The sequence below is a fragment of the Eretmochelys imbricata genome, chromosome 9, assembly GCF_965152235.1.
Source record: "Eretmochelys imbricata isolate rEreImb1 chromosome 9, rEreImb1.hap1, whole genome shotgun sequence".
Taxonomy (NCBI): domain Eukaryota; kingdom Metazoa; phylum Chordata; order Testudines; family Cheloniidae; genus Eretmochelys; species Eretmochelys imbricata.
The window spans coordinates 15,996,954-16,022,375 of NC_135580.1; the positions used below are offsets into that span (position 1 = coordinate 15,996,954).

Sequence of the window (25,422 nt, forward strand, 5' to 3'; positions counted from 1 at the left end):
GATATGAATGATCTCCTGTAATTTAAATGGATAATCTTCCATTCATCACCCTCAGCAGTATCCTTTGTGTCTTAAGCCTACAGCTGAGTCCACTGAAACTTTAGCCCTGAAAACTCAGCCCCTGGGGAACCTGCTACAGCACAGAAATAGCGATGACATACTCGATTCTTCACGAATGAAAGGAATAGGAAAACCCAAAAAATTTTCCAGGTTCAGCATTTATAAGCATCTCCAGAAGCACGGCCTACACCATGCTGATAGTGTGAGCAGTATAGACAGTGAGTCAGGTAAGTAATACTTTTCCACCTTACCTACAGAGCGTATAATTAGGGAGGAGAGTTAATGGTTTCCTAAACTGCTAGAAGGGTACTTTGTTTAGTGAAGCCTTGAGTTTGCCTTTAAATGTGTCTGTGTTTAGTTAACAAACAGCTGGCACAAAACAAGCATGGCATTCAGTTTGGTTAGGGGACAGCCCCAGACCACAAATGAGGAAACCATGCTATAATATGGTGTCGTGTATGTGGTGTGTTATGTGCTGTAATGTATGTATAGATAGGTACGTGGATTTTGTGCTAGGAACGTTTTACATTTGTAGCAGAGATACTGGCATTTTTCCATCGTATTCATTATAGCCAATGAAGCAGGATTTCTGAAGATACTATGGTCCTGATTATGCTCTCACTTGCACTGGTTTTACTAAGTTTTAACTCATTTAACTCAGTGGAGTTATTCCTGATTTACACTGGTGCTAGAGAGAGGACAATCAGGTCAAAATTTGAATATGTGAACACAACATTTACTTCTATGCATGATTGAAGTTACAGGATGCCACTATAGGCGCACTCAAAAGCCAGAATTCATACTAGCAAGCCTTCCAGCCTGAAGCAGTGGAAGAGCTGTTTTTGGGTGGGGTCTTGTGCTAGGGGGCATTTCAGACTTTACAAAGATTACTCATGTCTCTGGTAGGAATGATATGCAGGAGAATGCTTTGCCTATGGTCAGAGCCAGTTCAGAATATGAGGATACATTAGTGGTGGTTTTGCAACATGAATATTTGCCGATCTGTGCTCAAAAATCTAATAGGTCTTGTATTTGGCCCATGGTCATTGTACCATTATTAATGTTCTATTCAGACTCTCTACAGTTGATTAGACTGAAGTCCTGCAAGTTATTTTAAACACTATTGCGTAACTCATATGGTAAAATCTCTAATGCGCTTTCCCTGTAAATGGAGCATCTTGACTCTCTGCAGGTTATTGTAATCCTAGTAGAAGTCAGCAGAATCTAATCCAGAGTTTAAAACCCCACCTGAAAATGTTTCATCATCCCACTGAGTCCAAACAAGGGCTCACTGAGTGTGAGGACGGTAAGTGAAGGGCCACGTAGGTGGAGTTACCTGCAGGCTTTACTGTTGGTCTGTTTGCTGTCCAGTCATGGTGAGAGTTAGGTGGGGCTTATGGATTGACATTCTACACGTTTGGTATATGTATTACCTTCAAGCTCTGTCATATTCCCCTCTAAAGAGGCCCTCGCAGAATCACTTTCTTCACAGGCTGATTCTGAAAAGACTCTAGGAAGCTGCATAAGTGAGAAGATAAATATGTAACAACTACAGCAGGTGGACTTGGGAATTTCACTCTGGTTCTACAGCTCCACCCATTCCAGCTGTATTCCTCATGCAAAGTAATGGGAATATCACTGAAATTAGTAACACCTTTAAATCCAGAATGGATTTTTGTTTTTAAAGTCAGCCCAGTGCATGAAGACAGCCTTGAAAAGTTCATGAATATGACAGTGTATACGCTGCCAGACCTACATTTAGATGAAGATTTGGCCACTGTCGTTCTCCAAGTCAGAGTTTTCTGTGGATGGGTGAGACAGGTAGTAGAGTGCACATCATCAGTATATCAGCATCACCTGTATTTTGATCCATGGAATGACAATAGATTGTGCTGCTGAAGATTGTGCTTTCTCTGGGGCAGTGCAGAACAGGTCAGTTGTCATGAGAGAATACATGTCATGGGAGAATGCAGGGGAAACTAGATAACGGTAGGGTTTTTCACTCCATCTTGGCTGTGAATGTGACTGATCCCAAATACTTAGTTACTGTCTGAGAGCTGAGTATCCCCATAGTGTAAACCTTGGCCAGATCGTATAAAAATAAAATATATAGGATAAAAATGTGTAGGGGACATCAAGCCTCTTGCCTCAAGCCTCTACTTTCCTTGTAGATATGTTATGGCATAATTGTCCAGTCAGGGTTGTTACACTATTCTCTGAGCTATCTGATAGAGGCCACTGTCGGAGACAGGATATGGACTAGTTAGAACATAGATCTGATCCATTGTGTTCTTTCCTGTTTTCTTAGAAGGGAGGTGGAAGGGATCACACTACTCCTCATTTATATGCTCATGGCATTCACAAAAAGAGGTGTACATCCCAAGAAAGGAGTTGGGGGAACGGGAGTAATTTTTGCATGTAAGTCATTGCAAGGATGATAGGCCCTAGTTTTCACCATGAAACTGAAATTCTGCATCCACATGCTGAACATGTAACACAGTCTCAGAAGCTGAAGTTGTTATTTAAAGAGGCACTGGAAAAAGGGAAGAGACCCATCTTTGTGCTAGCTAAAATTGCAGTGGAGAGACCCTTTTGTGGAGTCAAAATCATGAATCCTATAAAATGTAAGTTGCAGTTAGAGTTAATTTATACTTTAGTACAAACTAAATATACAGGAGTAGTACTCTCTTCTGCATACAGATATAAAGTCCCACCTCCCACTGAAGTCAGTGGTATATGAGAGCAGAATTACACTTGTTAATGCTTTCAATGTAGGTATCCTTCCTTGCAGGTTATTGTGGGATGACAAATAGCTGAAGGGTAAATTTTCAATCCAGTGCAGAAAGGATTCAGATCTAGCTTCCATTACCAGTAACAAAACATGTCTATATAATCCCCCTTGATTGTGTACCAGATGTGTTATACTGTAAAAGGGAAACAGAGACTTAACTGGAAAATTATTTTAGCTTATTAAGACTGGCAAGTTACGCCAATAGTTTCCTATTCAAGTGTGATTCTCATCTGTGCTGTGTTGAGAGCAGTCTTAAAAACAACCTTAGAGCATATGTTTTTGTCACTTTATAAACCTGTGACAGATAAAGGATCAATCCGCAGCTTGAAGACAGGTGTTGGAGAACTTCTTGGGGAGACCAGGTTCTGGCATGGAAAGGACTATTGCAATTTCGTCTTTAAAGACTGGGTTCAACTCGACAAACCCTTTGCTGGTAAGTGCCATTGCAATCTGGAACCAACTTTTTTCCCTGCAAGACACTTTGTCTCATTCCCTAGCGCCTCTACTGCCTTAGAAGGCTTCTCTGCCTTTTTACCCTCCTGAATTGGAGCTAACGAGACCCACCTGGTCTGGCTCCAGGGAAGAGGCAGCAGAATCCCAAAGTAAGGTAATAAAAACAGATATCTATGACAATAATGGATAAGTGAGCTTGTGGCCCACCAGCCCCCACAAGCTGATCTTCCCCAATTTTAACTCCTTATTTGCTAGTTTTTATTTCTGGAAAGGTTCCGTTTGTAGGAAGAGATGCTGTGATATTCTTAACTAATGTCTGATACTGATCTGAGATGAACTATAGCAATTTTTCCCTGTCCATATAGATTTCATTGACAGATACACCACACCCAGAATGCCATGGCATGATATTTCATCTGTTGTGCATGGCAAAGCTGCACGGGATGTTGCTCGACACTTTATTCAGCGCTGGAACTTCACAAAGGTAGGTGTGCAATGAGATAGGTCCTGCAAGCCCTCAAATCTGAACGCTTCGCAGATGCCTCACGTAGGGCTATATGCAGGAATAAATGCTATGCCAGGTAGTCAAGATTTGCCAGATTGGGCCAGTAAAGTACATATTCGCTTGCCCTAATGTCCCAGCAACACTGAAAAACTTTGACTCTGACGGCAAGTAATGAAGATAGGTGCTCTCATTCTCCTATTACGCCAGTGTAAATAAGGTATAATTTGAATTTAGTAGGTGGAAAATGGTGTGACAGGAGAATAAGGTCTGGGATGTTGTTAGCCAAGGGGCGAGTGCCATTGTGCTGCTATTCTCGCAGTTCCTTCTGGCTGGTTGGGAGGGAGATTGTCCTGCACAAGAGCCAATAACGTGCCCTCTTGTGAAGCAGCAGACAGGCACACGGAGCAGTTCAGTTGGTGATCCTACAGCCAAAGGGAGCAAAGAAGACCAGGGCCGTCAGACCAAAGCCACAGCCGGGTGATCCAGCCACCTGGGCAAACTAGCAATAACCAGGATTTTCAGGGCCAAGAAACCAGGGGAATCTGCCAGTGTTCTGGACCAACCTGAACCTGGAGCAACAAGGATCCAATCACCAGAGGAGCTCTAGCCTACTGGGAATCCAGTCACTAGGATTCAACTAGCAAGCACATAGGGTCCTCACCACTGGAGAGGACTGGCTAGGATCCCATCAGCTAAGGACCCTCCGTGATGATGAGGGAGCCTTGGGCAGGCTGGAAGGCAACCCACATTGGGGACCAGGCCAGTAGGCCCTATTGCCAAGGCAGATGGTGACTAATGGAGCAACAGAGTCCCCTCTGTTCTTCCTCATTTGCTCTCCCTCTTCCTTCTCTCTCTCCCCTCTGTTTTTGATGTTTGTTCCCCACCCCGAGAAGAAGCTTTTTGATACTTGTGTGGAAGTTCATCACTGCCTAAAGATTAGAGACTGCTTTAATGCTTTCAATTGAAGGGAGGTGGTTTGGCTTGGGAAGTGGCAGGGTTCATTCTGGAGCAGGCCTGCTTAGGCAACTAGATATCCACTATGCTTTTTTAAGCCCTGATCTTAGGTCCTACTTTGAACAACGATCAGTATGACTTTTTCAGACAGAAAGTGTCCTTTCCAGTTATGGTGGGGCTTTAGAACAAGGATGGTTGTATGGTTATATTCCCCTGACCAAAACCTGAGTGATATTCAAATGTGCATTCAAACTGCAAATGCATGGCAAAGAATAGACATAACATACTGTTAGCCTGACATCTGCACAGACTTTTTGGTATGAGTGTTACATTTCAAGATACTGAGAGCACATTTCACAGAAGAGTACAGAATTCATGAATATTTTCAGAACTATTCAGAACAGGAATTGAGTTTATGAATATGAAAAACTTTACATTCTCCTCCCCAATTTTCTGTATTAAGAGAGGAGCATAAAAACCAGTAATAGTCTTCAACATAAAAATCTGAAAAAAAGTGTTTTAAAATACAGTGTCCTCCATTTTTTTCTTTTGAAGATCATGAAGCCCAAATACAGATCCCTGTCCTACCCATTCCTGTTGCCAAAATCTCAGCGAACCGCCAGTGAGATGAAGTATCAAGTGCCCGAGTCTGTATGTGCCAATGTACAGGTGGGTGTAAATGGCATTTCACGGAATCCTAAAATGAAGAACCTCCTGGCACTTGGGCTCATTTTTAGCTCTTTGTAATAGGAGGCCTTGGTAGTCTTCCAGCTGAAACATACAAGATTTTAAAGGATTTAAAGTTTAAACTACTTTTTATTTTAAAATGCAACTTAGCAGGCCAGATACTCAGCTGGTATAAATCAGTGTAGCTTCATTGATTTCAGCAGAGAGAGACTGATTGACAGCAGTGGAGGTTCGGGTTCAGTGTATGTAAGATGAATTATACAAATGACATTTTAAACTCCATGAGTTGTGCAGAATGCATATGTTAAATGTGATTATTAAACAGCAGAACTAGACATGTTAGGAATGTAGGGTGGAAATGACTGTGCCTAGGAAGTGACAGGAGTGTGTGTGTGTGTGTGTGAGAGACAGAGAGAGAGAGAGAGAGAGAGATACAGATACAGGGGGTGAAAGCTGAGCAGGAAAAAAGTGTCTAGGGTGCACGAAATAAGTTCTTCAGTCCAGACTCCACCTGGCAGCAGCTTGAGAAAAGGTTGGCAACTCTCTGCCCCGCCACCTGCAAGTATGCTGCTCCTCATGATGGACAGACCCGTTGTGAACTGGTGCAAGTGTTCTGTTGACATTAGGTACCTGCTGCAGGGAGCTACATGGAGAGTTGTGGGGTAGATGCAAGTGTTGAGAGACCCTGCAGCACTTGTAGCAAATGCTGTGTGACGCTCTGTGTGTGTGTGTGTGGGGGGGTGATGGTGGTGGTGCACGCATGCATGGATATGGTGCTCTGTATGCCCCAGAACTAGGATGCCCAGTGAAGATGGTCTGCACTGTTACAGCTTGCACCATGTCAGTCACACCAGTGCAATTTTCTAGCCTAGACCCATCCTGAGAATCTCTAGTGTGTTTCTCGACCCTGCCTCCTGATGTTGAGTTATGCTGATCCAATCAGAAAACATAATGAATACTCAGGTGACTTATGTGACCAGTCACAACTCACCAGCAGAGCTTGAATAAGAGAATGTTAAGTATCGAACCCAGTGAACCATTAACCATCAATCAACAGAAAAAACACTAAGCAAAAAAAAAAGAAATTGGTTGAGAAATGCCAGTAATGAATAAATTTCCAGAAAATTTTGATCTGCTTATAGACATTTTGTAAATTATTCATTGCAAATTACGCATAAGCTCATCTCTAATGGCAGACTGCAGCCTTTTGAGAGCTGTTAGCATGGCTCATCCGTGAGCTGCATAAAGCTGTATACATGTAAAAACATATTTTGCTGCAAACGTGGTTTCTCCCTTGAATCTTCCTGAAGTGCAATATCCCTTCTAATGTACCTGCACATAGCAAGTAGTATTTATATTGCTGTGTGGTAGAAACAGGCATGGGGCTGGAGAGCCTCTTAGTCAGTATTTGCAAGATGACCCACTCCAGCTCTGAAGCATGTTTGTGCGTGCACATACTGTAATTCTGGCAGCTTCTTCTTCTGTAATGTGCTTGTTTTCCTGATTTTGATTTGTTTGTCGAAGTGGAAACGCACACAATAGGAAGCTGGGTTACTAGGATACCATACAAGGAACCTCAAGTGCAGGGAGCTCTGGCTGGTAGTGGAAATGCAGTTTACTAAGCAGTGTTATAAAAGAAGTTATGTGTGTTGAAGTTATAGCTGAAGGTTAATGACTGGCTCGACATCTATTACTGATGATGGTGGAGATTCTGGCTTTTGCAGGCAGAGATCGGACGGAGAGGGCTGCAGGTAATGAGCGCCGCATCGCAGTCACATAAGCCCCCTTTGAGTAGGAGTGTCAGAATCTGGCCTTTAATTGCCCCCTCACTCCCCGCCCCATACATGCACACACCCAGGGTCTCAGCTCGGTTACTTAGCTTCCTTGTGTAAATACCCAGTGCATCACCTCTGGTATTTCCAACTATGGTAGTGAGGCAGCTGAGTCCATCATGGAGCCTGCCTTTCTCTTTCTTATCAGCTCCCCACCACAAGACACTCCAATGATGTAAAAGCTGATCTTTGCCTGTCTAAACAGTGTAACTGTGGGCAGGATGCAGGCGTCTCATTTACCTTTCAGTTTGACTGCAGTGATGGTTCGAGACATGAACAGCGTACCTATAGTCTTACCCAGAAGGGCAAAGGATATGTTTTTATGTAAATCCTTCCACTAGTAGAGATGGGTCAAACCCAGAAACATTTATTATCATTGTTTATATAGCACCAGCGGTAGGGTAGAGTCCTTTTACAGGCAAATGGGAGACAAATTCCCCTGCTCCAAGAAGAGTAAAATCTAATGGACAGATTTAGTGGGAGCTGCTGAGTGCTGGGCACTGTTGAAAATCTGGCCACTTCTTTCATCTGCGTGAATGGGAGCTGAACTCTCTGTTTGAAAATCTGACTCCAGTTGTGAGTATTGACTGAGCCCTTTTGAAATTCTGGTCTTGATTAGATGAAGGATGAGTGGGGGGTGAGACATGGACACAGAAAGCCTACTGACTGAGCCATGATGCTTTATTTGTATTATCATAGCCGCCCCTAATTGTTAGTTTCACAGGTTTTGGTCTGCTCTCTCCCTCTCTTTTGTTGTCACTACTTTGAGGGGAGGACTGGGGTTCATAGGCTTTCTGGAAGAAGTGTGTTGTAAGGAGCTGTTGGCAGGAAGACAGGGTGAAAGCATGACAGAACAGGTCTGGGTGGGGTTTGAGTTGCATCATGGGGTAGTTGAGTCAGTCCTGAGGGAACTCATGGGAGAAGATGTGAAGACAGGAGTTAGAAAGGAAGGAGGGAGTTAGACAGCTTGTGGGTTGAGTCAAACATCCTCTCTCAAAGTTTGGGGTTTGATTATCATAGCATCTTTGATTTTTGCATGAGCTAAACTTGTTTGACAGGGAGTCATCAAACTAAAATCACTCTCAGTTTTTCCAACTGTAATTTCCAGTTATTATCCAAGCAAGACACAGTAAGTCTATGACATGGTGAGACAACATCACACCCTGTTCATACTGTAAGACACAATGAACCATCATGCACCCTGAGTGGCCCAAGGTATTAGTTCTTAGAAATTTGCTCCACAGTACGTATTGTTTGCAGTTATGGAATAACTCCCAGCAAATACTGGTGGTGGTGGTGGTGTTGCTTGGATTAAAGAGGTTAAAGGGATGACAGCACCTGCATAAAAATTGCATGAGTGATGGGAGGCTGCAGAGCTTAGGGGACGGAGAGAAGAGAACACCTGTGCTTGTTTCTGTTTAATATGACTAAGTAGTATGCAGACCCTTTTTCTGAAACTAAAGGATTTTGCATTTCAGTTTATTAATTTTGAAAGCATTGAAAGGAGAGGACAATTTGACAAGAGTGGTAGATTACACATTAGTAATAAGTAAATATTAATTTAAAAGAAAGTTCAGAGCACGTACATATCATAATTAATCTGTGGCAACCTAAACTTCAGTTATTACCCTCGTGCATACAGTGACCACTCAGACCTTTATGAAATAAATGGGGTTGCAACTGAAATCTTCCTGTTTCAAAGGCACAGACACCTGCTAAAGGAGAATCACATTTTACTATTAACAGTATAGTTCCCATGATACAGAGTTGAGCAGTTCTGGTTCCATCCAGTAGAGGGTGGTAGTACACATGTTCGCATGCAGACACAAGCCAGTTCATTACAATATACAAAAATTACCAAGATGATGATGCATACAAGAGAGAGGATGTTCCAGTGGTGAGGGCAGTAGCCTAGGATTTGGGAGACTTGGATTCAAGCCCTTGGTCATCCGTAAACTTCCTGTGTGATGTTCAGTGAGTCACTTAGGGCCATATTTTTAAAGGTATTCAGGCACATTTGAAACTCTGGCCCTAAGCCTCTCTGTGCCTCAGTCCCTCATCTGCAAAATGGGAATAAAAGTAATTCCCTACTTCACAGGGGTGTTGTGAGGATAAATACATTAAAGATAGTGAGGAGCTCAGCTACTATGGTAATGGAGGCCATAAATGTACCATAGATAGATGGCTGGATGTGTGTCTACCCTGAAATGTATCTTTTTAAAAACTGTTATCAGTGTGTTATGTGACCCTGCTGGACTCGTGTTGATTGATTTTAGTGAGAAGCGGAACCCTCAAATTTGCTTTAGTTAATAATTTCTATCTTTAACTGAAGGACTTTGCTACAGGGAGGAATGGCAGAGAAGGAATTCCTTTAGAGTTTGGAGCAACAATGGTGTGACCTGTCAAGCTGGTGTGATGATTTGGTGAGGGGATAAAAGAGAATTTAAAAGGAGAGGGGGCGTCTGGACTGGCTAGTTGTGAAGCTGTGGGATTGAAAGTGATCAATCTCTTTCTGATCTGGAGGTTCTCTTGTTGAATGGTTTTTCTAGCCTACCATTAGTTTGTCTCTGAGCGGTAAAAGCATTTTTCAAATCGAGAGAGGCTTATGACATCAAGTATAAAATGAAAAAAAAAAACCCCACATTGATTTATTCCTTGTCTCCAGCAGAACAGCAACTATTGCTGCTAATGGAGGGCTTTTTGAGCTGTTGAAATCATTGCATACCCGGTACCAGCACTGAACAACTTATTTGGAAAGCAAAAATGACTCTGTTGGGGACACTGGGAAAGTTGGCCATCTATTCTAAAGCATCCTTTAAATATTGGTGGCTCAGGTGCTCTGAAAGCACTGGTAGAGGAGAGTTATACATTTTACAAAAAGAAAAGGAGTACTTGTGGCACCTTAGAGACCGACCAATTTATTTGAGCATAAGCTTTCGTGAGCTACAGCTCACTTCATCGGATGCATTCAGTGGATTCACATCCGATGAAGTGAGCTGTAGCTCACGAAAGCTTATGCTCAAATAAATTGGTTGGTCTTGAAGGTGCCACAAGTCCTCCTTTTCTTTTTGCGAATACAGACTAACACAGCTGCTACTCTGAATATTTTACAAAGGTTTTCATAAAAGAGTTTAATTTTTGATCGAATTCTTCATGCAGGGCTGGCGTTTGGCACCCATGAAGCCCACTGCCATGTGCTCCCTGCTGCTAATTGCTGCAGATTGCATCGGTAGCTTCTGGCCAGTGGGCTGCATGCACTGTGCCACTGCACCTTCGCAACGGAAGGGTAAGGAAGCCTAGTGGAGGAGCTGCAGCTCAGCTGCTTGCAGCCAACTACACCAGCAAACCCAGGATAGGCAGCTGAGCTCTGAGTTTCACTGCTGCAGGGCATGGAGGTTGAGGCCCAGGAGTGTGTGACCAGCACGAGAGAACAGAGAAGAGTAGAGAACATTGATGCTCATTGGGAGCTCATCATCTGGAGCATTGGCACAGCAGCAGAAGCCATCTGGGCAGCCAGCATTTTCCCCCATACTCACAGAAAGATCATTTCGAGCAGCAGCAGGAGGTGGTTGCTCCCTCCTTGCCCAGACATCATCAGATACTCCCAAGAAACTAGGCTGTGTAAGTTTGCTCTAAAACATAAGGGCCTGATCCTCCAGTACAAGAGGACCTCTGGTAGTGTAAAGGGGCATTAAAATGGGTGGAAGTATAATTTAATAGTGTCATCTTTTTAAAATGAGTTATTCTTGTTGCTACCCTGGCTATGTTATTCTTTATATGCCCACTATTCATCATAGGTAAGCAGACTAATTTCCTTTAAGATTCCTTCCCTCAGTTCTACTAGTAGAATATCATTGCAGTGTCCTGTCTTATTAGTTCACAGTCCTTTGGGACAAAGTGTAATTCAATGAGATGCTCTCTTCAATTCTCCTTTTTGTTTTTCAGAGAAACTCTTTAATAAACAAAAGAAAACAAAAAAGTCAGCCACAGTTTCTCTAGTTGTTGCTTAAATATCAAAGCTCTTCAAGTCCCATATTGTGATGGTTGCTGTCTTTTTGAATAATGTCCTTTTCCAGAGTAAGAATACTATGGATAGAAATAGAACTATGCATATCCAATGAGTTATTATTAAATACATCCGCTAAAAGTTTGCCAAGTTCTTTCACACTTTCCTTAAAATTCTGGGATGGATCCCATTCTGCTCTGGAGGTTTTTTCACTCATCAGATTTACTTTCTGTTCACTTGGTTTGGCATAATCCAGATTTCCTTCTGAAATTTCTTTCCTCTCTTGTGACATTTGCCTTCAATCCCCTGTATAGATAGAGTGACACAGGACTACCGAGTTCCTTAACAATTATATTTTTGATCAATGAATCACACTGTCTATGGTAGGTCTGAATGTCTCTTTAAACTCCTTTTCCTAATGTATTTGAAAGCTGTCTTGTTTGCAGCACTCCAAATCCAAAGTAACACCATTCACTTAAATATAAAATAATCAGGGCCAGATACTTACCTGGTGTAAATCACCATATCTCCATTGACTTCCATGGAGCTAAGCCCATTTAGACCTACTACAGACCTGGTTCTCGAGAGTCCTTGTCATCTGGATAATTCTTCATCCTTGGGTATTATTTTTTCTATTTGACCGATAAGGGTTTTATGAATCAGACATTTAAAAGGAAGTTAAGTAGGTGATATCCAAGCGATCCCATTTGGATTCACGTGGTATGCTAAGCCATTGCCTGAACTTTCACTTGGTCAGAGGTTTCCTTGGCTGTCACACTGTCTGGGTTAGTGTGTGCTAGAAATATATCTATATTAGTCATGCCAGTTTAAAAAGTGTATTTTGCAGGCTAACATGCTGCCCACGTATTCCTATTCGTAAATTCCAAGAAAATCTAGATATTTATTAAAACGTATTAGAACATGGAAGGGACATTCTTGTTTCATTAAACGCATCTTAAACACATCTGTGGTTGATTTGTACGTTGTTATTTACATATCAGAAAATATAGCCCATGACTAGAATGGGAGATAAATCGTAGAATAAGATGCGACCAACTTGGCAAACTACACCCCCAACAAACTGATCCTATCTTAGGTGAATGTGCAGTTTCACACCTACCACATCACACAACTGTTTGCAGGCAATGCTGGCCCACTGGCCAGAGACAGACTGTGAGGGGGCCAGATACCAAAAAGCAAGAATTCTCTGCTGCAAAACTGTTTCCTAGACTTAGCATTTGGCTCCTGCAGCTGCCAGTGGCTCTCTGTAAGGAATCATGGCTGGTTCCTTCAGTGCTGAAGCCTGCAGAAGAGAACTCTGCACTGGAGAGCACACAGAAACCAACCAGCAACAGGAAAAGGGAGTTTCACAAGACAGCATGTAGACTGGGCTGTGGGTAGTAAAAAATCAGCTAGCTTTCTATCTAGAACAGCTGACTTGATGTCTTGACTAATGCAGTGGGGATGATAATACCTTCCCCCAGGTGGTTCTTTGGGTTTGTTTGGGAGCTCAGAGCTGTTTGGGAGCATGGTGCTGCTGAGTGCTATCGGTGAGGTGCTCAGCAACCTTAATACAGCTGACTTCAGTAGGAGACCAGGATGCTCAGCTTCTTGCAAGGGATGTTCAGGAATTAGTTTGCCCAGCACATTTGCACCATATGAATGCTAAGTAGTAGTTTTGTACTCAAATGTAGATGCTCATGGAGTCACATGTGGATGTGAGCCAGGCACAGACCTTGAAGAAGGAGGTGGGCTTCATGCAAAGAGTTTAAGCATACCATGAAAGTCACTTAACACATGTTGATGTAACCCACTGGTCAGTGTGGGTAATGTGACCGTCTGCGCCCAATCCATAAAGGATGCGAGTTTGTTACAGCCTCTGGCTACAGAAGCTGGCTGTTCAGCTCAAGCTGCAGTAATTTATGCTTTCAGCTCAGGAGGTCCCCAGTTTAATCCCTGCTGTTGGCCAACATGACAGCTGTCACAGAAGTGGGGATTTATCCAGTATTTGACTTTGCTGTGAGTCTCAGATACTTGGATGAGCTTTTTCTATCTGGAGGAAATATGGAATCCACCGATCAATGTGTGCGATGTGTTCCCTAACAGAGTGTGCGAGTCTGGTACAGATCTCAGCCATAGGGATTAGGGGCCAGATCCTTAGCTGGTGTAAATTGTCATTGCTCCATTGAAGCTTGTTGTGCTATGATAATTTAGCTCAGGACCTGCCCCTTTAGCTCAAGCTGTAGATACTTGTGCATTTAGCTCTGCAGGTCCCTGGTTCAGTCCCCAGTGTTAGCCAAGATAGTGGCCATCATGTTGACTGAAGGGTTCCTCCAGGCATAGGTGTGGTGTGCATGAAGGAGAGGAATGAAATGGTGAGGAAAGAGCTTGGGTGGAGCCCAGGGTGAAGAGAAATGGGTGAAGAAGAGAAATCTACTGGAGAGATCTCAAAAAGAGAGAGGCGTGGTCAGAGCAGAAGGTAGGGAAGGCTATCTAGGCAGTGGGAGTTTGCACACACTGAACTAGAGAGAGATGAGATTGGGGAAAGGACAGTGAGTAGGAGTTTATAGTAACAGAGGCAGGAAACTATGAGAGAGCACAGACCAGAGTTTCAGCAAAGGACAAAATTAAACATGGGAGAGAATGTGAGCAAAGGGTATTTCCCACATTAGTTTGGTAGCCTTTTGACAAAAGCTTTTGTGCTACATTGGGGATGTAATAATATACTCGGAGAATCTTGAAACGCCTGTTACTTCAGAAATGCCTGTTCTGATTGACAGTCAGAAAAAATTTTCTTGTGAGTTTGACCTACTGCAAATTAAAATAAAAAAATCACAAATCTGACAAATTTGACCAGTTTTGGAAGAATTTTTCATAAAAATGTAAATGACCGTACTTGTTTAGGGCAGAGACTGCCATTCCTGTTTAAAATTTGGTGCCATTGGCCTGTTTATTATAATGCACCATCAGTTTTTGGGCAAAACTCACTGATTTCAGTAGGCACTTCAGCTGTAAAATTGATGGCATGTGTCTCTGTGCATAAGAAATAAATGCCTCATCTGGCACCATAGAAGTCAATGGGAATTTTGTAATTGACTTCAATGAGCTCAAGGTCAAGTTTTGAGAAAATATATTAGAGGCAATTCAGCATTACAAGAACTACAGTAAGTAATAGAGTTTTGCAACCAGATTCGCCGCTCTGTGTCTCCAGTTTTACACCAGTGTAATTCCATTGACTTCACTGAAGTTACTCTGGCATAAAATTGGGGTAACAAAATGGTGAATCAAGACCTTTATATTTTCATCGGATTGTTTTAATTTTTTAACAGTATTTCTAAGCTTTATTTCCCTTTGTTATACATATAACATGTAATTAGCAAATGTTATGCGTGTTACAGAAGTCAGTGAAACCATGAAAAATAAACCAACCAGTACAAAACAATTAGTAAAGGGCGCCAGTGCCATCTTATATCAGGGCAGAACTAAAACAGCTAATCTTTCTCTTTACAGGTGCTCCGTTCTGCTGCAGATTGGTCAGCTGGTATCAAGTATCATGAAGAATCCATCCACAATGCTTATGTTAGCGTGATAGAAAACAGCAAACACTACATCTATATCGAAGTAAGTACCGAGGATGCAAGATAATGGCAGTTTGGTTCAATGAAGTGCTGAGCACATCCTGTGACCCTCAGCAGCATAGTCCTTTATTTTATTTTCCTTTTGTAAATTTTGAGACTTTAATATTAATATAGAGCCTGATCTGGAGCCCCCAGATGTCGATAGGATTATGTCCATTGACTTGAATAGGCTTTGGATCAGGTCAGTAATTAATGTACCAGTACAGAACTCTAAGGATGGGTTAAAATACAAGGCCACTCCGTTACTGTTTCTCTTTCCAGAACCTCTAGCAACTTTTGTCTCCCATGCAATATTCTTCCAACTGCCTTCTTGGCTCTGCTGCATTCCCAGCTCTACATATCAAAGTGTTTGGTCTCCCATCGATGTGCAGTGGACTCACTTAATAGTATCTTAGAACTTGCATAATTCTCCTCTGTATGAATGGCTTTATAAATGCAGGAATAAATGGCTGAATGGAGACACTTATGCTGTATCTGTTTCCATCTATTGTTTGGATGTTTTTTACTTGGTAGTGTTTAAAGAGGGAGATTAATCAAGAATAATTATTCCCCCTGAGCGCGCACACAGACACCATTTAATTAAAATAATACATAGCCATCCAGGAAAACGCTGTACAGGATGTAGCTTTATTTGCTTCTTGACTCAGAATAGTCCCACAACCCTGAAAGCATTTATGGCTTTGTAGACAGCATGGGTGAATCCTGGCCCCAGTAAGGTCAATAGCAAAATGCCCATTGACTTCAATGAGACAGGATTTCACCTCATGTGTCAAAGTAAGAGTTTCACAATGGCAATAATGCCAAATAATTATCTGAAGATAATTACATGCTTGGGAAGCAGCCTCTAACTTGCGTATGCTTCATGCTTAGTCATAGCCACAAAATCTGATTATCATTATTTTTTTTTTTTTACAATTCTGAGGATTGCTCATTTGAGGCCATTATCTATGCTGATGCTGAAAACAGTCACTTAATTTTTTTCTTATCCTAACAAAAATCATACATTCTGGGTTTTGAGATTTTTGTAGCGATTAAACCCGGTGATCTTATTGTGTCATTGCTGTTCTGTGTTCAGCAAAAATGTTTCTTTCAAACTGTAGCAAAATGGGGCCCCAGCCTAATGTCTGTTTATTTATCTATCCATCCCCCATTATTGTAGTATCTGAATGCATGACGATCTTTAATGTATTAATCCTCTCAACCTCTCTGTGAGGCAGGAGAGTGCTACTATCCCATTTCACAGAAGGTGAGCTGAGGCACAGAAAGACTAACTGATTTGTATAAGGGCATTGAGGAAGTCAGTGGTGGACCAGGAAAGTGAATCTGGGTACTCTGTGTCCCAAGCCTAACCACTGAACCATCATCCTTGACAAAAAGACAGTGAGATGATTCTGAATTTCTTTGTGTTCACTTTTCCCTTAGAACCAATTTTTTATTAGCTGTGCTGATGACAAAGTCGTTTCTAACAAGATTGGAGATACCATCGCTCGGAGAATTCTTAAAGCACACAGGTATTTTTTTGTTTTCAAAAGAACTGTCAGATTGTTGTTACTAGGATGATATTAAAAATACTGTAAATGGAATTCAGACTGCATTTGTAAGACACAGTTTAAATAATACGTAAAGGGACACAGTCCTTACTCAGAGGCAACATTTATTTGGGCCAAATTCTGCTCTGTTACACCAATGTAAATCTGCAATAACTCCACTGAAGTTGACAGCATTATTCTGGACTTGTACTGGTGTCGCTGAGTGTAGAATTTGGCCTTATAAGATATGTTACTTCAGTCAAAAAGCAAGTTGTTGGTACTGTATTTGCTAAATCTTAACTAACATTATGGGTCCATTGCCAGCATTAGTTTCATGATTGTAACTGTTCTTAAACTTTATACACAAGTAAGTTTAATCATATAAACTGGATACATGGTTTATTGAAGGTCTCTATGCACAGGATTGCTTTTAAATGGGGAGAGTGAAAGCTGCCATACTCTGAGGAATTTGACGGTGCTTCAAGTTTAAACCATTACTGCACTGCCAGCCCCTTCTCTGATAAGTGCTGGAGGATATTTACAATCCCCACATCACTGCAAGAGAACCATAGTATTTTAAATTTTACAGTAGTTACAGCAGGTTGCATGGGTGGATCAGAGTCAGATATCTTAGTGCTGCCACTTAAGAACTGGTCCAGTGATCAGGTGTCTAATTGGAGCGTTTAGCAACAAAGGAATTAGTTTTGCCTTATCTATGATCCTGGACAGCTTTGCTTAGGTATGTTTTTCTGGTGTCTATCTTTCAGGATATACCCCTACACTGCAATAAAAGATCCATAGCTGGTCTGGGTTAGCTGACTCAGGCTCGTAGGACTCAGGCTGCGGGGCTATAAAACTACAGTGTAGATGTTCAGGCTAGGGCTGGAGCCCAGGCTGTGAGACCCCACAAGGGGGGAGGGTCTCAGAGCCCAGGTGCCAGACCAAGTCCAAACATTTACATTGCTATTTTTAGCCCTGCAGCCCAAGCTCTGCTAGCCTGAGTCAGTTGACTGGGTTTCAGGCTTGGTGCCATGGGGTTTTTACGCAGTTTAGACATACCCTAAGACACATTTGTCATACCCTACGGTGTTGGATTGAGTTTATTGGAAACCTTCCTCTTTTTCCTTCCCCCTTTCAGCTAACACTTGTGGATTTCACTGTGCATGTGGATGAGTTTCATTTACTTGCAATATCTGGTCTCTAAATATTCCTCTGATGCATAAGTATGTATGAACTGATTTTCAGAGGTGTTAAGGTCCTCAGAAACCCATTGGAGTCATCTCAATTTCACTCTCTTCAGCGCTTCAATATGAAATACAGACAAGTGAAGGAAGTGACACTCCTGAGAGAGAGAGAGAGTCTGATTTTCTTCTTCCTTACATTGGTGTAAATCAGGAGTCATTAAGATGATAGCAAACCAGTGTGAGGTCAGAATCTGGTTTGAAGTGGTCAGAAACACCATGGAAGAAAGACAGACAGTGGAGAAATTGGTTTGCTTCAACATGAACACCACGGTCTACCTAACAACCAGAAGGTGGGACAACTTGGGGATAGATACAGGAACATGGTCAGTGAGCAATGTATAGTGAAGGTAACTGTACCATGCTATGGAGAAAAGCCTGTAGGCTGATTTTCTTCTCACTTCAGTGAAGTCTATGGAATTACACTTGGGTAAAATCAGTGAGAGAAGAATCTGATCCTGCATCTGCAATTGGATATACGTCAAAGCCAGAAATATTTTGTTGACCAAATTTACTCGCTTTTGCAGTGTGCCTCACAATGGCATTCAGTATTCAAAAGTGCTAGTATTTGCATGGCAACCCAGTGCTTCTGGCTCCCTGGCATTTGGCCATTGTGGTGCAGCATAGTCTCAATCTACCAGCATAGTCTTGTTAAGCTGGAGAGCCATTCCAAACGTATTGTAGATTTCTTCCCTATCCATAATGTCATATTTATCTTTCCAAGACTGGATGTAATAGGTTGTTTTAACATGTACTGTTGGACTGGGTTTCCACTTCATAGTTTAAACAGCTACATTAGAGCTAGCAGAAAATATTCTGTTTAGGTGACATCTACCTTATGAGCACAGGGTGTGATTCCCAGTTCATGTATACGTACTTGCACATCTGAGAGTTAGCACAAGTATATATAGTAATGTTGCCATGGCAGGACAAACCTTCCTGAACCACCGGGGTATGTACCTCCTGACTTAACGGAGTAGAAGATCAAGTCCATGCTGAATCACTCAGATTGCATTTGCCATAAAGTGTTTGGCATTGGCTAGGATGAAGAGAGAAGTAATGTTACACTTACTTATTCCATATGAAATGTATACATTGTAACTTCCATAGGGAAGGGAAAAAAGGCCTGCTGGCACACAGATATTTAATCCTAAATGGAAGATCTTGGTGGAGTGTTCCCAATCAAGTATCATATTTCTCTATTCTGTAGACAAAACATTTTCCACGTTCATAATGTTCCTCTTCTCCTTGTCTCCTCTGTTTCACTGGCATATTTTAGTAGGTTTTATTATATGTTTAGATAAGCAAACTGGGTTTTGTGTAAGAACTAGCTGATTATAAGTATTTTTTCTCCTAATACAGTATATTTTCATCAATATCAATAAGTATATCCTTAATTTCCAAATCTGTGCAATTTACATCTGTTCTATAATGTGCAAACGAGACATTTTAATCATTTCTAAAGTTTGCTTTAAAAATAACATGCTTTAAAAATAGTGTGCCGTTAGCCATGTTCAAAAGGTGCTGTCTGTTTAAAATATTATCTATAAACATTTGACATCTTAAGCTAGGATAAATAGATTCCTTCAGTACTGTATTCCCTTTGTACTTCCTTCTGCTTACTAAAGAATACACTGTCTTATTCAAATAGTGAGATTACAAATGACACATGCTTGTTAAACCATGAAGTGCTTAAGCATATGCTTAGCTTTAAGCATGAGTAATCCTATTGATAATCCAAAGCAACTGGCAATCATTTCAGGCCACCATGGTAGCTGTTCCATTAACAGCAGAAATTCCTCCACTGATACATGTACTAGTAGTCACACGAGAACCAGTTTTGATTCCCTGGCCATTATTCTGGTCTCTCATCGGAAGGTGCAAGCTAATTAAGCATTTACCAGGAAAAAATGGTCTTAACAAAAATGTAAACTGGTCCACCTAGATACTGTTTCTTAAAATGGCTTTCTCCATACATTGCCACTTAGTGATGAGTAAATTAAATAAGATTCTTTTCACATATAGAGTAAGTAACAAAACAATTTGGGCTTTGATAATTTAGGCAATCAGAAATTATCCACCATTATTTTCAAGGTGGTAAAAAAAGCATCTAAAGCCAGGGAGCATTTGAATTTTAATTAGTGAAATTGCAGTTGTTTGGCACCCTACTGTGATTTTGGATTACTCAGGCTGAAAGGCATCTCTAGAGTTAAGCCACAGGGGAAATTGGCTGGCCCTCAAGATAAGCATCTAACTATCAACAAAGAAAAAGCAAAAATGGATGGATTTAGCAAGTCAGTGGTAATCCAGGATCAGATCACAATTAAGGATACTTGAAAACTGAACCCTTGTGATGTATGAGGCCAAATATTTGCCCTTTCTAAATATTCTGGGAAGGCCCATTCATCAAAAGCTGGCCAGTGCACTGAGTTTTCTATCTATCTCCTCTCCCAGTGTAATCTGCAGCTTGGAAACAGGGACAAGGTTGGTAAAGGAGGCAAACTGTAGATTTAATTTTGTTTTCATGCTTGTATTGACTTTACAATAATAATTTATGCTGCTAGCCATGTTCAATAAGGTGCTGTCCATTTAAACTGAGGTTCTCAAATGCACTTATTTCCATAAAGCTAGACACAACAATCAAGAAAATTACCTCACCTTTGCATCTCTGTGATGCAAACCATACCTCTTACATTTAAATGAATATGTCCCAACCTTTCTTTTTATTCTACACCTGGTTTTGTTGTTTTCAGTTCTTAGTAAATTACACCTTCTGTTGCATGTGCATTTAAATAAATGCTGTAGCACTAACCACAACTGAGGAAAACCTGAACCAAAAATGCATTTGACTCACACTCCCTTAAAAATGAAGTAGAAGCCCACTACAGAAACCATAGGAGTAAGTCAGTGGAATGGGGGCCAGTGAAGATAATGGAAGTTTAGTATTAATAAAGACTGGTGAAAAGAAGTTGAAATTGCAGGAAAATATCCCCAAAGGATTATTGGATTATTTATTTTAGGGAAAAAAACCGATACCGAGTGTATGTGGTGATCCCGCTGTTGCCTGGATTTGAAGGAGATATTTCAACCGGAGGTGGGAATGCACTGCAGGCCATAATGCACTTCAACTACAGGTACTGTGCACAGTCAAAAAAAGGACATGGTACTCCGAGATCTTTATAGTGATCTCCATGCTTTTGTTGATGTGGTGGTGGTGGTGATGATGATTTTTGTACTGTGGTAATAACCACAGGCTACAATCAGAATCAAGGCCGTATTGTGCTTGGCGCTGTACATACTTACAGTATGTGGGAAAGAAAATGAACTATTTTATCTGTGATACAGTTTTTACATAACACACCAACAGTTTTTTATATTATTGTTATTTGCAATAGTGACCTTGGTCTTAGAGAGAGCTAATAAAATCCTTGCTGAGCTTATTATCTAGCCTGCTTTCTGGATGCACCATAAGGCTCCAAAATAAGTTTTTCTACAAGCACATAGAGGTACACTTAATTTACTCATACTTGACATTTCCATCCTTCTCTTAGGAATTTAGATGCTATCACTACATTTTTTCTAGTTTATCCGTCTGTTTTTGATATTTTTTTAGAAGCCTGACAGTATTTTAGTATCAATTTTCCCCGTGGTTTCAACAGAGCTGAAATTAATATGGCTTTATTTTGTTCAACAACAAATATTAGCACTACAACTGTATCTTTCTTTGAGCTCCACCATCATTAAAGATGACAACTCAGCCCAGAGACGAGTGTTTTATTTGACTGCCCTGCTGCCCAGCCAGCAGAGGGAGCTCAGAGTTTTGTGGTTTTGTCAGCCAAGTAAATTCACAGATTGCTTTTGTCAGGGTTCCTAGTTAGGTTTCCTCTGCAGAGCTTGAATTTCTTGCAGGTATCTCTCACAGATCCTGAGATCAGCCTGAGAGGAATAACCAGCTGCATTTTCAAACACAGGCACTTATATTATACCCAGGAAATACATGCATAAGTACTGATATTTAATGTTCACACAGAGCACAGGAGGCCCCATCTAAAAGACCCACACCAAATATATTTCATGGTGCTAAATATATCACTTTGCAAGGAGTAAAGGTTGAGGCAGGCCTCAAAGTTTTGTAATCTTGCAATCCACAGAGCCTGGCGGTAGGGTGGGGTCGGGGAAGAGAGAGATTTTCAAAGGCGCAGATGGCAGGCCCTAAATCCCAATGAAAGTCACTGGGGATTAGGCACATAGCTACCAATTACGCCTTTAAAACTCTTCCCCATAGTCTTTTTCAAAGCTGATGCTTGGACTACTCAGAGATCCCTTCTGATCCTTGGGCCCCGATGCTCTCCTCTCCTTGTTCAGAAGAGAGAAGCAATCCCAGCACAAGGGTGATGGCGGGGGAAGCTCTGAAAGGGGAAGGAAGTGGCACTGCTGTGACTGCTTTCTGGGGGAGGGACAGCTAAAGGCAGCATGGGTTTGTAAGAGAGCTATGCTACCATAGGGGTGGTGAGACCAAGGGACCAACACTGAGAGTCCAGTGATCGGCAGGAATCGTACTTAGGTTATGTCTGCACAGAGATTTTTCAGCCTTGTTAGCCCAACTTAGCTGACCCAGGCCAGATGTGGGTTTTTTATCCCCATGTAAAAAGAAAAGGAGTACTTGGGGCACCTTAGAGACTAAGCAATTTAAATTTTTTCACGCAGTTGATAGATTCCCACTGCATACGGCTAAATGCAGTGCCTTGCATAATGACAGGTTTCAGAGTAACAGCTGTGTTAGTCTGTATTCGCAAAAAGAAAAGGAGTACTTGTGGCACCTTAGAGACTAACCAATTTACTCCTTTTCTTTTTGCAAAATTGGTTAGTCTCTAAGGTGCCACAAGTATTCCTTTTCTTTTTGCGAATATAGACTAACACGGCTGTTACTCTGAAACCTATCCCCATGTGGACAACAATACCTTCCCCAGCATAAGGTGACCGACCAGTGGTGCATACGAACTTCTATGCCTTCTGTGTCCTACACCGATGTTAACGTTTGTTTAGGAAAAATGTATTCTGAGAATGTCACAGCTCTTCTCTTTATGTGATACTTAAAATGTGTCTTGTGTTTGTGATTAGCACATTAGGAGTATCGCTAACTTCACATACCTAATTATATGTCATTGCTTCAGATCACTTGTATTTGTAACTGCCGCCTTAATTCTTTCCAGGACCATGTGCAGAGGAGATAATTCTATCCTGGCACAATTGAAAGCAGAGAGTAAGTGCTTTGTTTCCCTCTCTGTGTGATGTTCATCATTAGGTCTTGAGGACACTAAACTTTGATTGATTAGCTATAAAGCATAAATGAGCTCATCCAGTTGCCAGTTAATATAAACTTCAGTAACACAAAATACTGCAATTATGTCAAGAATATCTTCAAACATCTTCAAAATAAGGAAAACACACTAGCCAAAAACATCTGTGTATCTGAAGAAATATAATCAAGCAGTAAGATCCAATCGGTGTCATCCTCGTGGACAAGACTCCCAAAGTTCATTTTTGTTTAACTTGAGATTGTTGTGGTCAAGTTGGTTTCTAACATTGGGTTATGCAGCACAAAGATGGAGTGAGGACAATAGAAGTGGGTATTTTATAGATTGTTGGGTGGGGAATTCTTATGTATGATTCTTCACCACACTTGGATTTTGTTTATTGGATCATATGGCTTTGGGTGGTTTTAGAGATGGTTTTTTGTTACACTGTTGCTTGGCACCCAATGACCATGTAGAGATAAAACTATTTAATTATAACACTGTTATCATCATTGCTTTCTCGGGGTCAGCCTGTGTCCTTAAATTTGCTTGGATGGAAATCATAATACCATGAAAAACGTGTTTCATAAATACACGTGCTACATAATACATCCTTGATTCATGTATCTTTGTGCAACTCTGAACTGTAGCTAATTTAAAATAGAAAATGGTTTCCATAGCATGTGCAGACAAAAAAACTGGTTATAACCTCTTCCCCACAGCTCAGTCAGAGAAAGCAACCAACTAGTGAAGTGATTCTCAGACATTAGCATCAATTGGAGGTGCTAGTATACAACACAAGACGAAATGGGGGGAATCCCTAAGTAGCCAGTCAAGCTGCCTATATGGATCAGAACGGCACAGAGAGGCATAGGGGAGTAAGATCTATTTTAAAGAGACTTATTTACTTTAGGTTATTGTTAAGGAGATGTTGGAAGTTAACTGTTTTGCTTTTTCTTGCCTCTGCATTACTAATGACCACCTCTCACTCCCACCTCATTGTCCCTTTTAATCCTCAGTTGGAGATCAGTGGATAAACTACATATCGTTCTGTGGGCTTCGAACATATGCTGAGCTGGATGGAAATCTCGTCACTGAACTCATCTACGTTCACAGCAAATTGCTTATAGCTGATGACAACACTGTCATAATTGGTGAGTAAGATGGTTGCAGGGGAAATTTGTACCATTTGACTACCCCGACTGAAAGTGCACGTGGCTATCTCTACTTGGTGTGCTCTGTTCCATTTTACCTGCTAACACATTCCCTGTGTTGTATATTGAATTTAAATGTAAAGTAATTACAAGTTAATGGGGGAAGTGAGATGGAGGAAGGTTTCTAAAGTGTACTGATTAATTGATAAAGAAATGTGGCTTTGAAATTCCCTTGGTGGTTAAACTTGTCCCACCGCAGGGAATTCTGTCCATTTGTTTTCATCAAACTCAGCTTTAGCCACTAAATTGCGAGTTGTCATCTGTTTCTTAAAGAACAGAATGTGCTGTAAAATTTGGAAGGCTTGGGGAACATGTGACCATTGGGAAAATACGTTATAATTTTCATTGCATTTTCATCTGTCTCTCTGTTATTGTATATTTATTATAAGGCCATAAAATAACAACATAAGGCCAAATTCAGCTCTTATTTATACCACAGAATACAAGAGCGGAATCTGACCCAGAGTTACTCCTATTTCTTTAAGAAAGCCCTTTTCAGCCCGTTATAGCAGTATGAAGGCTTTGCTCATGAGCAACATAATATTAGGGTCTTGTAAGAAGCAGAATGATACTGTCCTCCACCTCAGAGACAATCCTGATACCATATACCCTTAGATAGGTTGAAGTTTGGATTGGGAGGGTTTTGCTACGTAGTTATCCTTTTGATAATCTTCTCACGTCTCTAGTATGAAGAACAGCCACAATAGTTTTACTGTTGATGATCATAAACATAGGACTAATACTGTGGTGCATCCACATAAATGGAAGTGGGAGTGGTGATGTGCTATCTATATGTTTTGCTGTCATCCAGGGGTATGTCTACACTGCAAAAAAAAATAATAAAGACCCATGGCAGCAAATCTCAAAGCCCAGGTCAACCGATTTATGCTTCGGGGGGCTCTTACTCTGGGGCTAAAAATAGCTATGTAAATGTTCAGGCTTGGACTGGAGCCAGGGCTCTGACACCAACCCCCTGGCTGGGTTTCAGAGCCTGGGTGCCAAGAATGTCTACACTGCTATTTTTAGCCCTGTAGCGTGAGCCCAAGTCAGTTGACCCTGGCTCTGAGACACGCTGCCGCAGGTCACATTGCAGTGTAGACATACCCAAGAGGTTTGGGCTCAACGTACCAGCTGTGGAACTAAATACATCCCCCAGTGCTGCCCCATGTATCTGGCACATTCCTATTAAAGTGCCAACATTCCAGTGGAAAAAGC

The 25,422-nt window shown here is 41.4% G+C and overlaps 1 protein-coding gene across 1 annotated transcript in view; it reads left to right on the plus strand.

Annotated features, from left to right (window-relative positions):
* The window catches only part of PLD1 (phospholipase D1), a 105,041-nt gene that overhangs the window by 67,339 nt on the left and 12,280 nt on the right, over positions 1–25,422 (plus strand). Inside the window, exons 15-24 of the mRNA XM_077826737.1 lie at positions 77–287; positions 1,253–1,366; positions 3,156–3,284; positions 3,670–3,788; positions 5,319–5,432; positions 14,799–14,909; positions 16,349–16,437; positions 20,717–20,830; positions 22,910–22,959; positions 24,013–24,147. Coding sequence (XP_077682863.1) covers positions 77–287; positions 1,253–1,366; positions 3,156–3,284; positions 3,670–3,788; positions 5,319–5,432; positions 14,799–14,909; positions 16,349–16,437; positions 20,717–20,830; positions 22,910–22,959; positions 24,013–24,147 — 1,186 coding nt within the window. The remainder of the gene's footprint in view (positions 1–76; positions 288–1,252; positions 1,367–3,155; positions 3,285–3,669; positions 3,789–5,318; positions 5,433–14,798; positions 14,910–16,348; positions 16,438–20,716; positions 20,831–22,909; positions 22,960–24,012; positions 24,148–25,422) is intronic.